Source organism: Schistocerca serialis, chromosome 10, assembly GCF_023864345.2.
Source record: "Schistocerca serialis cubense isolate TAMUIC-IGC-003099 chromosome 10, iqSchSeri2.2, whole genome shotgun sequence".
Taxonomy (NCBI): Eukaryota; Metazoa; Arthropoda; class Insecta; order Orthoptera; family Acrididae; genus Schistocerca; species Schistocerca serialis.
The window spans coordinates 148,882,962-148,896,834 of record NC_064647.1 but is presented as its reverse complement, the minus strand read 5'-3'; the positions used below and the strand labels follow the sequence as shown (position 1 = coordinate 148,896,834).

The 13,873-nt window shown below is 47.1% G+C and overlaps 1 protein-coding gene across 1 annotated transcript in view; it reads right to left on the bottom strand.

The window, feature by feature from the left end:
* Positions 1-774, bottom strand: part of LOC126424888 (ras-interacting protein RIP3-like) — a 67,673-nt gene extending 66,899 nt beyond the window's left edge. Inside the window, exon 1 of the mRNA XM_050087721.1 lies at positions 716-774. Within this exon, the coding sequence (XP_049943678.1) occupies positions 716-727 (12 nt within the window). The 5' untranslated portion in view covers positions 728-774. The remainder of the gene's footprint in view (positions 1-715) is intronic.
* Positions 775-13,873: the final 13,099 nt, after the last annotated feature.

The following is a 13,873-nucleotide window of genomic DNA, read 5'->3' as shown; positions in this document are numbered from 1 at the left end:
TAAAATTAATTGTTGGTAAGGCGGGTACCCGGTTGAGATTCATTGGGAGAGTGCTTAGAAAATGTAGTCCATCAACAAAGGAGGTGGCTTACAAAACACTCGTTCGACCTATACTTGAGTATTGCTCATCAGTGTGGGATCCGTACCAGGTCGGGTTGACGGAGGAGATAGAGAAGATCCAAAGAAGAGCGGCGCGTTTCGTCACCGGGTTATTTGGTAACCGTGATAGCGTTACGGAGATGTTTAATAAACTCAAGTGGCAGACTCTGCAAGAGAGGCTCTCTGCATCGCGGTGTAGCTTGCTCGCCAGGTTTCGAGAGGGTGCGTTTCTGGATGAGGTATCGAATATATTGCTTCCCCCTACTTATACTTCCCGAGGAGATCACGAATGTAAAATTAGAGAGATTAGAGCGCGCACGGAGGCTTTCAGACAGTCGTTCTTCCCGCGAACCATACGCGACTGGAACAGGAAAGGGAGGTAATGACAGTGGCACGTAAAGTGCCCTCCGCCACACACCGTTGGGTGGCTTGCGGAGTATCGATGTAGATGTAGATGTAGATGTACATTATTGCCTTTATCTGTGGCTTTAAAGGTATCAGTAAAGGAATACGAACCTGACTTTGGAGAGGCACGTCATCAGGTGCACTGAGCGGTAAGCCTATGTCACGGGATACGGAGAAAGTTAACGGGGCAGCGCAGCTGTTAGAGACTCACCGGTATCTTCATGGCGTCTGGAGATGGGGCTGCGTCCACTGTGCACTGGCTGCGGTCCAGTGAGGCGCGCCTGGAGTCCAGGGACCGGTTATATAGCGGCCGGAAGGCCTCCCGCCGTGGTGGGGGCCGGGGGTGCTTCTCACGTCCGCGGCGTCCCCGCGAGATGCGGTGGGGGAATCCGAGCCGCAGCTTCGGACGCTGCCCGTAGGGCTGTGCGGCGATCAAGCCTGCAGCCGCGAGGTCGCCGTCACAACGAAGAGTAGCGAGCCACGGGAGAAAAACTCACACACATACACCGTTCCCGTTTTCTAGAAGGGTCGCCGAACCTATGCACATAAACTATGTGATCAAAAGTATCCGGACATCCCAAAAACATACGTTTCTCACATTAGGTGCATTGTGATGCCACCTACCGCCAGGTACTCCGTATCAGCGACCTCAGTAATCAATAGACATCGTGAGAGAGCAGAATGGGGCGCTCCGCGGAACTCAAGGACTTCGAACTGGGTGTCACTTCTGTCACACGTCTGTACACGAGATTTCCACACTCCTAAACATACCTAGGTCCTCTGTTTCCGATCTCATAGTGAAGTGGAAACGTGAAGGAACACGTTCAGCACAAAAGCGTACTGCCCGACTCCCCCTGTTGACTGATATGTGACCGCCGACAGCTGAAGAGGGTCGTAATGTGTAATAGGCAGACATCTATCCAGAGCATCACCCAGGAATTCTAAACTGCATCAGGATCCATTGCAAGTACTATGAGTTAGGCGGAAGATGAGAAAACTTGGATTTCATGGTTCAAAATAGTTCAAATGGCTCTAAGCACTATGGGACTTAACATCTGAGGTCATCAGTCCCCTAGAACTTAAAACTACTTAAACCTAACTAACCTAAGGACATCACACACATCCATGCCCGAGGCAGGATTGGAACCTGCGACCGTAGCAGGCGCGCGGTTCCGGACTGAAGCGCCTAGAACCGCTCGGCCACACCGTCCGGCGGATTTCATGGTCGAGCGGCTTCTCAAAAGCTGCATATCACGCCGGTAAATGTCAAACAACGGTTCGTTTGATGTAAGGAGCTTAAACACAGGACAATTGAACAGTGGACAAACGTGTGGAGTAGCGTATCACGGCCGGCCAGTGTGGCAGAGCGGTTCTAAGCGCTTCAGTCTGGAACCACGCGACCGCTACGGTTGCAGGTTCGAATCCTGCCTCGGGCATGGATGTGTGTGATGTCCTTCGCTTAGTTAGGTTTAAGTAGTGCTAAGTTCTAGGGGACTAATGACCTCAGATGTTAAGTCACATAGTGCTCAGAGCCATTTGGACCAATTGATTGCGGTATCACCGTACACAATGTGGCGATCCGATGGCTGGGTGTGGGAATGGCGAATGACTAGTGGACGGCATCTGCCAGCGTGTGTATTGCCAACAGTAAAAGTCGAAGGCGGTGGTGTTGTGGTGTGGTCGTGTTTCTCATGGTGGGGGCTTGCACCCCTTGTTGTTTTGCGTCGCACTATCACTGCACAGGCCTACATTGATGTTTTAAGCACCTTTTTGCTTCCCACTGTCTAAGAGCAATTCGGGGATGGCGACTGCATTTTTCAAAACGATCGAGCACCTGTTCATAATGCACGGCCTGTTTTGGAGTGGTTTCACGACAATAACATCCCTGTAATGGACTGACCTGCACAGAGCACTGACCTGAATCCTATAGAACAACTTTGGGATGTTTTGGAACGCCGACTTCGTGCCAGGCCTCACCGACCGACATTGATACCTCTCCTCAGTGCAGCACTCCGTGAAGAACGGGCTGGCGTTCTCCAAGAAACCTTCCAGCACCTGACTGAACGTACGCCTGCGAGAGTGGAAGCTGTCATCAAGGCTAAGGATGGGCCAACGCCATATTGAAGTCCAGCAATACCGATGGAGAGAGCCACGAACATGTAAGTCATTTTCAGCCAGGTGTCCGGATACTTTTGATCACATCGGGTACTAACCAAGTGGTTGTTATCGGATGCTCCATAAAGACTGTCGTGAAATATGGACTTGTCTAAAAGTAGCCAGCAACGCCAGAAGACTGCAGTGAAGTGGAGGAAACGTGCGGATATATGTTTGGTACAGACACTGGCTGTTGGTCATTGACGTACACAAATCTAACGCCCTGCACAGGGACCGACCGAACGACTCGTTACTGTTCGATTACACGGTGGAGATTAATCACATGGAGCGACTCCGATACGGCACGCGTGTGAACACCTTAGTCGGTCAGAACTAGCCCTGTGCGTTACATATGCATCATCCGCCTACTTGACGATGTCATTGCATCTTACGCCTAGTTATGTTGATTGCTCCCGGACAATTTCGTGGCGGCCACACCCTGTGTCTACTTCATCGACTCCTCACCGCGCAAGCACCCCAGCATATTGGATCAAAGATTACATACATCTCATCCCACAGTAAACGAAAGAGAAAGCCTACCTGCCGTCAGTTCCGCTTCTTTCTTTGTTCCCCAGTCAGCTATTTTGCCGCAAACTTCGTTTGTTGTTTTAAGTATGTTCCTCCTGCTCTCCTTCCTTTACCCCGTCTCTCGCGTCCATTGCTTTTAGCTCTCAAAGTTTAATATGTACCTTCCTGTCATTTGTCTTTATTCCTACATTTTCTCGAAAGAATATAAAACCAGATTTTTTCTGCTCTATTGATGTAATATCCAAATACTGAATTCTATTGTACATGTACGTTATAGCAATGAGTGAAATCTATACTAATATCAAATCTGTAAAACCATCGGACCTGTCTCTTGCTCTGTTTGAACGCGGTAATCTCTCTTTCACGCAGTTTTCACAGGTAGGTTGACAATAGCTTCGGGTACCATACAGGCTTTACCTCAGGAAAATCGGATAATGGAACAAATATATCGTAGCTATGATAATATTACAAATGCGATTGTAACTTTGTTTGTTACGTTTTCGTGACCAATCTGCCGAACCGATTTCGAGGAAACTTGGTATGAAGATACCTTGAACGCTAAGGGTGAACACAGTGTGTGGTTCAAGATATTTACTAATTTGAAGAACATTACGAGAACTGTGGAAAATATTTACGTTTTGAAAAAGCAATTTACTCTTTGACTTTGACGTCTATCATATTTGTGAAAGTTGTTTTACTATCTGATATGTGCTGTGTGATATACACTCCTGGAAATGGAAAAAAGAACACATTGACACCGGTGTGTCAGACCCACCATACTTGCTCCGGACATTGCGAGAGGGCTGTACAAGCAATGATCACACGCACGGCACAGCGGACACACCAGGAACCGCGGTGTTGGCCGTCGAATGGCGCTAGCTGCGCAGCATTTGTGCACCGCCGCCGTCAGTGTCAGCCAGTTTGCCGTGGCATACGGAGCTCCATCGCAATCTTTAACACTGGTAGCATGCCGTGACAGCGTGGACGTGAACCGTATGTGCAGTTGACGGACTTTGAGCGAGGGCGTATAGTGGGCATGCGGGAGGCCGGGTGGACGTACCGCCGAATTGCTCAACACGTGGGGCGTGAGGTCTCCACAGTACATCGATGTTGTCGCCAGTGGTCGGCGGAAGGTGCACGTGCCCGTCGACCTGGGACCGGACCGCAGCGACGCACGGATGCACGCCAAGACCGTAGGATCCTACGCAGTGCCGTAGGGGACCGCACCGCCACTTCCCAGCAAATTAGGGACACTGTTGCTCCTGGGGTATCGGCGAGGACCATTCGCAACCGTCTCCATGAAGCTGGGCTACGGTCCCGAACACCGTTAGGCCGTCTTCCGCTCACGCCCCAACATCGTGCAGCCCGCCTCCAGTGGTGTCGCGACAGGCGTGAATGGAGGGACGAATGGAGACGTGTCGTCTTCAGCGATGAGAGTCGCTTCTGCCTTGGTGCCAATGATGGTCGTATGCGTGTTTGGCGCCGTGCAGGTGAGCGCCACAATTAGGACTGCATACGACCGAGGCACACAGGGCCAACACCCGGCATCATGGTGTGGGGAGCGATCTCCTACACTGGCCTAACACCACTGGTGATCGTCGAGGGGACACTGAATAGTGCACGGTACATCCAAACCGTCATCGAACCCATCGTTCTACCATTCCTAGACCGGCGAGGAAACTTGCTGTTCCAACAGGACAATGCACGTCCGCATGTATCCCGTGCCACCCAACGTGCTCTAGAAGGTGTAAGTCAACTACCCTGGCCAGCAAGATCTCCGGATCTGTCCCCCATTGAGCATGTTTGGGACTGGATGAAGTGTCGTCTCACGCGGTCTGCACGTCCAGCACGAACGCTGGTCCAACTGAGGCGCCAGGTGGAAATGGCATGGCAAGCCGTTCCACAGGACTACATCCAGCATCTCTACGATCGTCTCCATGGGAGAATAGCAGCCTGCATTGCTGCGAAAGGTGGATATACACTGTACTAGTGCTGACATTGTGCATGCTCTGTCGCCTGTGTCTATGTGCCTGTGGTTCTGTCAGTGTGATCATGTGATGTATCTGACCCCAGGAATGTGTCAATAAAGTTTCCCCTTCCTGGGACAATGAATTCACGGTGTTCTTATTTCAATTTCCAGGAGTGTAATTGAAAGGTATAACTCCAATGCTTATGCAATTTTCAGTTTGTTTAATCCGCAGTTGCACACTATTTGTTGCATAATGTACACGGTGTATAGCTACTTCAATAGCACGATGCGTAGAAGTACGCCCCTGCTCGTCCCCCTCTGTGAGAATTGGTCGGCAGCAAAGCTGCGCCTGACCATGCATCGTGTGTTGGGACAGCTTCCGAGGAGGTAAAGTGGGGCGCACATCACGAGCTATGTTTATCCAGCAGGCAGACACGCGAACCGGCCGCTGTGGCCGAGCGGGTCTAGGCACTTCAGTCCGTAACTGCGCTGGTGCTACTGTCGCAGGTTCGAATCCTGCCTTCAGCATGGATCTATATCTACCTCTATATTTATACTCCGCAAGCCACCCAACGGTGTGTGGCGGAGGGACTTTACGTGCCACTGTCATTACCTCCATTTCCCCCTTTCCTGTTCTAGTCGCGTATGGTTCGCGGGAAGGACGACTGCCGGAAAGCCCCCGTGCGCGCTCGAATCTCTCTAATTTTACACTCGTGATCTCCTCGGGAGGTATAAGTAGGAGGAAGCAATATATTCGATACCTCATCCAGAAACGCACCCTCTCGAAACCTGGCGAGCAAGCTACACCGCGATGCAGAGCGCCTCTCTTGCAGAGTCTGCCACTTGAGTTTGCTAAACATCTCCGTAACGCTATCACGCTTACCAAATAACCCTGTGACGAAACGCGCTGTTCTTCTTTGGATCTTCTCTATCTCCTCTGTCAACCCGACCTGGTACGGATCCCACACTGATGAGCAATACTCAAGTATAGGTCGAACAAGTGTTTTGTAAGCCACCTCCTTTGTTGTTGGACTAAATTTTTTAAGGAATCTCCCAATGAATCTCAACCTGGCACCCGCCTTACCGACAATTAATTTTATATGATCATTCCACTTCAAATCGTTCCGTACGCATACTCCCAGATATTTTATAGAAGTAACTGCTATCAGTGTTTGTTCCTCTATCGTATAATCATACAATAAAGGATACTTCTTCCTTTGTATTCGCAATACATTACATCTGTCTATGTTAAGGGTCAGTTGCCACACCCTGCACCAAGTGCCTATCCGCTGCAGATCTTCCTGTATTTCGCTTCAATTTTCTAATGCTGCAACTTCTCTGTATGCTACAACATTATCTGCGAAAAGCCGCATGGAACTTCCAACATTATCTACTAGGTCATAGGTCATTTACATATATCGTGAAAAGCAATGGTCCCATAACACTCCCTGTGGCACGCCAGAGGTTACTTTAACGTCTGTAGACGTCTCTACATTGAGAACAACATGCTGTGTTCTGTTTGCTAAAAACTCTTCAATCCAGCCACACAGCTGATCTGATATTCCGTAGGCTCTTACTTTGTTTATCAGACGACAGCGCGGAACTGTATCGAACGCCTTCCGGAAATCAAGGAAAATGGCATCTACCTGGGAGCCTGTGTCTAACATTTTCTGGGTCTCATGAACAAATAATGCGAGTTGGATCTCACACGATCGCTGTTTCCGGAATCCATGTTGATTCCTACAAAGTAGATTCTGGGTTTCCAGAAATGACATGATACGCGAGCAAAAAACATGTGTGTGATGTCCTTAGGTTAAATAGGTTTAAGTGGGCAAGGACATGTGTGATATCCTTAGGTTACTTAGGTTTAAGTAGTTCTAAGTCTAGGGGACTGATGACCTCATATGTTACGTCCCATAGTGGTTAGAGCCATTTGAACCATTTGCAGACACGGGAGGGCAACTGATGTTGTAGCAGATGCAATAGTTTCCCTACTCACCATCACTAATCATAACAAAACCACTGATGTGTTAATGAAGATGCAGGCAATAGCAAGTACAAAATATGTGGAATACCTGAACAGAGGTAAGAGAGGGTCTGTTCGCCTTTATCTTGTCATAGTAAATAAATAAAGTGCAGATACACATAAAAGTACTGCGCATCAGACTGGAACCTCTACCAGGTAGGAGTAATAGAAAAGATACACAAGATGCAAAGAACGGCGCCACATTTGGGTACGAGTTTGATTACTCAGCGCCAGATCGTAGCGGGGTTGCTGAACAAACGCAATGATAAACGCTACAAGAGAGGTGTTGTACACTTACTACTGAAATTACTGGAGAAGACGTTGCAGCAACAGCCGTGAAAGATATTACTACTTCCGACACACGTCTTCTGGATGCAGAGGGAGATCAGACATTTAGAGGGGAAGCCGTAAAGTACATAGCGTCGCACAGACTCAGTGTCTTTATGAATGACGTTTTGCTTTCTTGTTTTGATACTCTTTGTGCAATAACGAAAGTCGTATGACACCTTGACCTGTAGATTAGTATCGTTTACGTGCCTTCTTAAAGCAGCCACGATTTCCGTGTTTCGTTCAAATGGATAACCTGCAATACCGTGAACGACGTCAGCTTCATCTCGTCACATTTACATTATGAGCATTAGTCGCAAACTGTTAATTATCACCCCGAAAAACTTAAACTGCGACCAAGGAACTTGGCTATGGTACCTGCCCAGGTTGACTGTCCATGAAAGGTTCCACCTCGAAAGTAAGTTCCCTGGTACTCTGGAGCTGCCTGCCACGCAACAGTTTCTTAGTCCAAGGAAAGAGGAAGAAGTCATTCGCTACCATATCAGGAGAAAACGAGAGCTGAGGGAAAATTTGGCAGCCCAAAGAAGCAGAGACCCTGCAGAATGAGATGATGCAATGTAGCGGAGCAAAAACACCGCCTTGGACACATTTCCGCTATTTTTCGGCTTGACAGCCCGCATAAGGAGATTTCGGTAGAATGTTCCTGGCCTCTTGCGAGCATAATCTTAGCACGACACCATTGTTTTTTCAGTCATCAGTCTTCCGACTGCTTTGATGCGGCCTCCCGCAAACTATTCTCCTGTGCCAATTCCTCCATCCCGGAGTAAATGTCGTGTGACTAGGGCCTCCCGTCGGGTAGACCGCTCGCCGGGTGCAAGTCTTTCGAGTTGACGCCACTTCGGCGACTTTCGTGTCGATGGACATGAAATTATGATGATTAGGACAACACAACACCCAGTCCCTGAGCGGAGAAAATCCCCGACCCAGCCGGGAATTGAACCCGGACCCTTAGGATTGACATTATGTCGCGCTGACCACTTTGCTACCGGGGGCGGACATCGCAAGCTGCTTGCACACAACGTGATCAGTTACTCGTTGGATATGTTCTAATCTGTGCATTCACCTACAGTTTTTACCCTCAGCCATTGGCTGCCATGTCAGGAGAATACGAAAGCTGAGGGAAGTTATTACCCGATATCTTAATGCATGTTATACGACGCCCAATTTTTTTCAACCCCCCATCGCTCGCGAAATGGAAACCACAGTGACAATCAAAATAGTTTTAAATGATAATTAATTGAGGCCCCCAGCTTCCGACAGGTGTTGTTGAGATACCTTGATGGGGACAGCTGAAAATGTGTGCCCCGACCGGGACTCGAACCCCGGATCTCCTGATTACATAGCAGACACTCTATGCATCTGAGCCACCGAGGACACAGATAAAAAGCGCGACTTCAGGGACTTATCCCTTGCACGCTTCCCGTGAGACTCACATTCCCAAGTGTCCACAATCTACATACGTAATGTTCCTAATAGATACTTTGCCCATCCACTCATTACTCGCGCCCACTAAGGTGACGATTCCCGTAAGAGTTCGGGCAATCTGTGCACATTCGCACAGACGAAGATCAATGGCCGGGTAGCCATTTAACTACATATGAAGATAGTAACTGTTCTCGAAAGAACAGATATTAATTATCATTTATTAATTATCATTTATTCTAGAGAAGCTGCACGGTCATCAGTGGTATCTGTTCTTTCGAGAACAGTTACTATCTTCATATATACAAAAATTTTCAACAGCTATGCCTTCTAGTTGGTTCTCTAGATATCCCTCACTCAGACATTTGTTAACGTCCTCGGCCCCTCCCGAGGGAGGTTCGAGTCCTCCCTCGGGCATGTGTGTATGTGTGTGTGTGTGTTGTTCTTAGCATAAGCTAGTTTAAGTTATTTTAAGTAGTGTATAAGTCTAGGGACCCATGACCTAAGCAGTTTGGTCCCTTAGGAATTCACACACATTTGAACATTTTTTTGTCAACGTGCTAACAGCCTTCCAATACCCTCGTCATAGAAGGCAGCAGCCTATCATTTCCACCTATTACCTTTTCTGGTCTGCAACTCGCTGTCTGTGCGAAAATGCTGTTTTCACATTCTGCGGTTCACGTGAGCGATGAGATGATCGTCAGATGGAGCCAAGTCCGGGCTGTGTGGTGGGTGATCAAACACTTCCCATCATAAACGCAGCAGCATCGTCGTTGTTGCAGTGTGTTTGTACCCGGCCATAATCATGAAGAAGGAACTGCATGACAGGTTATGTGGGCTGCATGAATTCAGGCGAAACCGATCAGCAGGATTCCGCACTTTGCACTACATTCTATATCTGCTGACTATGCACGCAGAACATAAAATTCAGTGTGACGCGACAGAAGGGCATTCTAGTGACACTGCCCAACACACCTGCACAAAGCTTCACCGGATTTTCCCTGTGGTTTTAATTTCGCGACCGATCTATGGTTGAAATAAAAATAGCCCTCTTATCATCCTGCCTCTTCTTTTTCCCACACTTCTTTTCTCGCCGATTCTGCGAAGGCTCTCATTTCTTTTCAGTCCACCAAATTTTCAACAACCTTCTACACCACCAGTCCTCTCCGCTTCCGGTTTTGCCCCATTCCATAATTCACTTCTATACATTGCGGTGCTCCAAAGATACATTCTGAGAAATTTATTTCTCTAATTAACGCTGTTGTTTGATACTAGTAGACTTCTGGCCCACTAGCACTTTAATTGGTTAATAGTTCCCCCACCCTCATTCTCCTGTTGTAGGTTACACCTTGATTGATTGATTTTAACAGGAGAGCTAAAACAGCTTATGTCTAACCCGCCACTGCACACGCCGAAGCTAGGTTTATCGTGCGGTATCGCACCCTGTATATCTAGTAAAGCCAACCAGTGCCCTTAAATAGTGCAAGGAGTCCCTCTACCAGTTTTTTGTTACACACAATTTCTTCAGGTCTAGTTGTCCCGAAGATTCTGTATCTTTTACTCTCCAATGCCATGCATTCAAAGATTAGGTGTGATGCAGTTTCTTCACCCTCATCACAGATCCTACATTTAGGGTCCTCTTCCATTATACCCATTGTGTGTAGGTGTTTTTTGAAGTTCCCATGGCCGGTCATCAGTCCAGTCATGAGTTTGATCTCTTTCCTGTTCAATCCCAGGATTACAGAGCTTCTTTTAAAACATGGCTTGGCCATGTTTTTGTTTATGGACCTTTGTCCAATATCCTACGAGCTGAGTCCAAAGCCAGTTCCGTAGTTCTAATTTGATCATAGCCTTGATGATTGTCAAGACAGTTTCCGGTCCAATAAATGGAGCTGTTGCCCCAATCCTAGCCAATCTGTCGGCTTGTTCATTGCCACAGATCCCTGAGTGGCCAGGGAACCACCCCCCCCCCCCCCCCTATTGCTTCCCCCTAGCTCCACCAGAGCCCTGTGGCAATCTGCAACAATCTTAGATCTTGTTGCAGGAGCCGCTAATGGTTTCAGGACTGCCTAGCTGTCTGAATAGATGTAGATGCTACGGCCATTGTAGCACCTACTCATATTCTCCTCCACACATGCCCTGATTGCAGTAATTTCGGCCTGGAATACAGAGGCCAGTTTCCATAGAGAGATGCTGCTCTCCAGTCTTGGCTGAACCCCGTACAACCCTGACCCAACGCCTTGATCTGTTTTCGCCCCATCGGTGAACCAAACGATGTCTACACCTTAGTACTACCCTCTGGAATTCTTCACTTACAATCAATATCCCTAGCAAACGCATGAATCGTGAAGTGGCAGTTGGAATAACCAAACCACTGGAGAGTTGACTGCGGGATGTCTGGGAGGCGGGGGGCTAGGAGTAGATTAGTGTTTAACGTGCTGTCGACAACGAGGTCATTAGAGACGGAGCACAATCTCGGATTAGGGAAGGACGGCGAAGGAAATCAGCCGTACCCTTTCTGAGGGACCATCCCGGGATTTGCTTGAAGTGATTTGGGAAAATAGTGGAAAATCTAAATCTGGATAGCTGGACGCTGGTTTGAACCGTCGTCCTTCCAAATGCGAGTCCAGTTTGCTAACCACTGGGATGTCTGGAAGTGGACGCCACAGACTGTATCACTGTCCAGTTTTGTGTAATCAGTAGTTTCTCCCTAAGTGATGAATTACCCGTTGTATATGACTTCGTACACAATGAAAAGGAGAGGCGGGCTGCAGAGTGATGCAGCAATTGTTGTCGTAGGAAAACTCGACAGGAGCAGAAATGTTCAGCGAAAACGTTAACATGGTAAACAGAAGGTTCACTTAAATTTTATTTTTTCAAGCGTACGAAAACTCATTACAAATAACGCATCAAGAAATGGAGTTTAGCTCTCAATGTCAACATGGAAGAGGCTCTGTGAACTAACGCATTAACGATGGTGCCAGAGCCGCGACTAGGCAGAGTCTGCATAGTGTCCCACAGTGCAAGTGGGCCAGTCTAGCTGCCGCCGGTCGTCCTATATCCCAGCAGCAGAGGCTGCTCCTGGTCCAGAGCTGCTGGAGCCGTGGCTCAGCGTGCATGCTCCATTGGGTCCGCCGGATCCCATACGACTACTGTCCGTGTATGACGGATATTTGTGTTGGCTTTCCCAACTTTGTGACGCCCTTGAGGTGGTTTCGATACATGGTACTACATTAACTCAAAAAATTATACTTTAAGGGATGGCACAAGGCCTGACCGCCGAAATAGAAACAGTATATCAAAAAATGACCCTACGGCTTATCTTAGAAAAGAGATTGAGGAAAGACAAACATACGTTTCTAGCATCTGTAGACTTAGAGATAGCTTTTGACAATGTTGACTGGAATACTCTCTTTCAAATCCTGAGGGTGGCAGGGGTAAAATACAGAGAGTGAAACGCTATTTACAATTTGTACAGAAACCAGATGGCAGTTATAAGAGTCGAGGGGCATGAAAGGGAAGCAGTGGTTGGGAAGAGAGTGAGACAGATTTGTAGCCATTCCCCAATGATATTCAATCTTTATATTGAGCAAGCAATAAAGGAAACAAAAGAAAAATTCGGAGAAGGAATTAAAGTCCATGCAGAGGAAATAAAAACGTTGAGGTTCGCCGACGACATTGTAATTCTGTCAGAGACAGCAAAGGACCTGGAAGAGCAGTTGAACGGAATGGACAGTGTCTTGAAAGGAGGATATAAGATGAACACCAACAGAAGCAAAACGATGATAATGGAATGTAATCGAATTGTCGGGTTATGCTAAGGGAATTAGATTAGGAAATGAGACACTTAAAGTAGTAAAGGAGTTTCGCTATTTGGGGAGCAAAATAACTGATGGTGGTAGAAGTAGAGAGGATATAAAATGTAGACTGGCAATGGCAAGGAAAGGTTTCTGAAGAAGAGAAATTTGTTAACATCGAGTATAGATTTAAGTGTCTGGAAGTCGTTTCTGAAAGTATTTCTATGGAGTGTAGCCATGTATGAAAGTGAAACGTGGACGATAAGTAGTTTAGACAAGAAGAGAATAGAAGCTTTCGAAATGTGGTGCTACAGAAGAATGCTGAAGATTAAATGGGTACATGATGTAACTAATGAGGAGGTATTGAATAGGATTGGGGAGAAGAGAAGTTTGTGGCACAACTTGACAAGAAGAAGGAACCGGTTGGTAGGACATGTTCTGAGGCATCAAAGGATCACCAATTTAGTATTGGAGGGCAGCGTGGAGGGTAAAAATGGTAGAGGGAGACCAAGAGATGAATACACTATGCAATTCAGAAGGATGTAGGTAGCAGTACGTACTGGGAGATGAAGAAGCTTGCACAGGATAGAGTAGCATGGAGAGCTGCATCAAACCAGTCTCTGGACTGAAGACCACAAGAACAACAACATCAATAAATGAAAGAGGTTTCCTAAATTCTCAATTGTTTATACTGATAACGATCTGAACTGTAAATGACAAGTTACAGAGCTCACTGAACGCATTAGGTCTGAAACTTTTGCGTTACCAATAATGTTAGATATTGGAGGTAAAAATTTAAGAAAGCTGACTTCGTTTTGCTATCTCCAATAACTGATGTTTTACGGCATAATATTCTGGGGTCACTCGTCATTGAGGTAAAAAAGGGTTTATTACACAGAAGCGTGTAATAAGGATGACATATTTTATACATTCTAGAAAGTCTTGCAGACAGCTTTTTAAACCGTTGGACATGCTGGCAAAAGTCGCACAGAACATTTCCTTCCTTGTGAAGTTTGTTCTCAAGGATCGCGGTTTGAAATCAACAGTAACATTCGTATTTTACGAATGGAATAATACTGGAAGGAGAAATGATTTACATTATCCATTACTCAGCCTTAGTGCGAC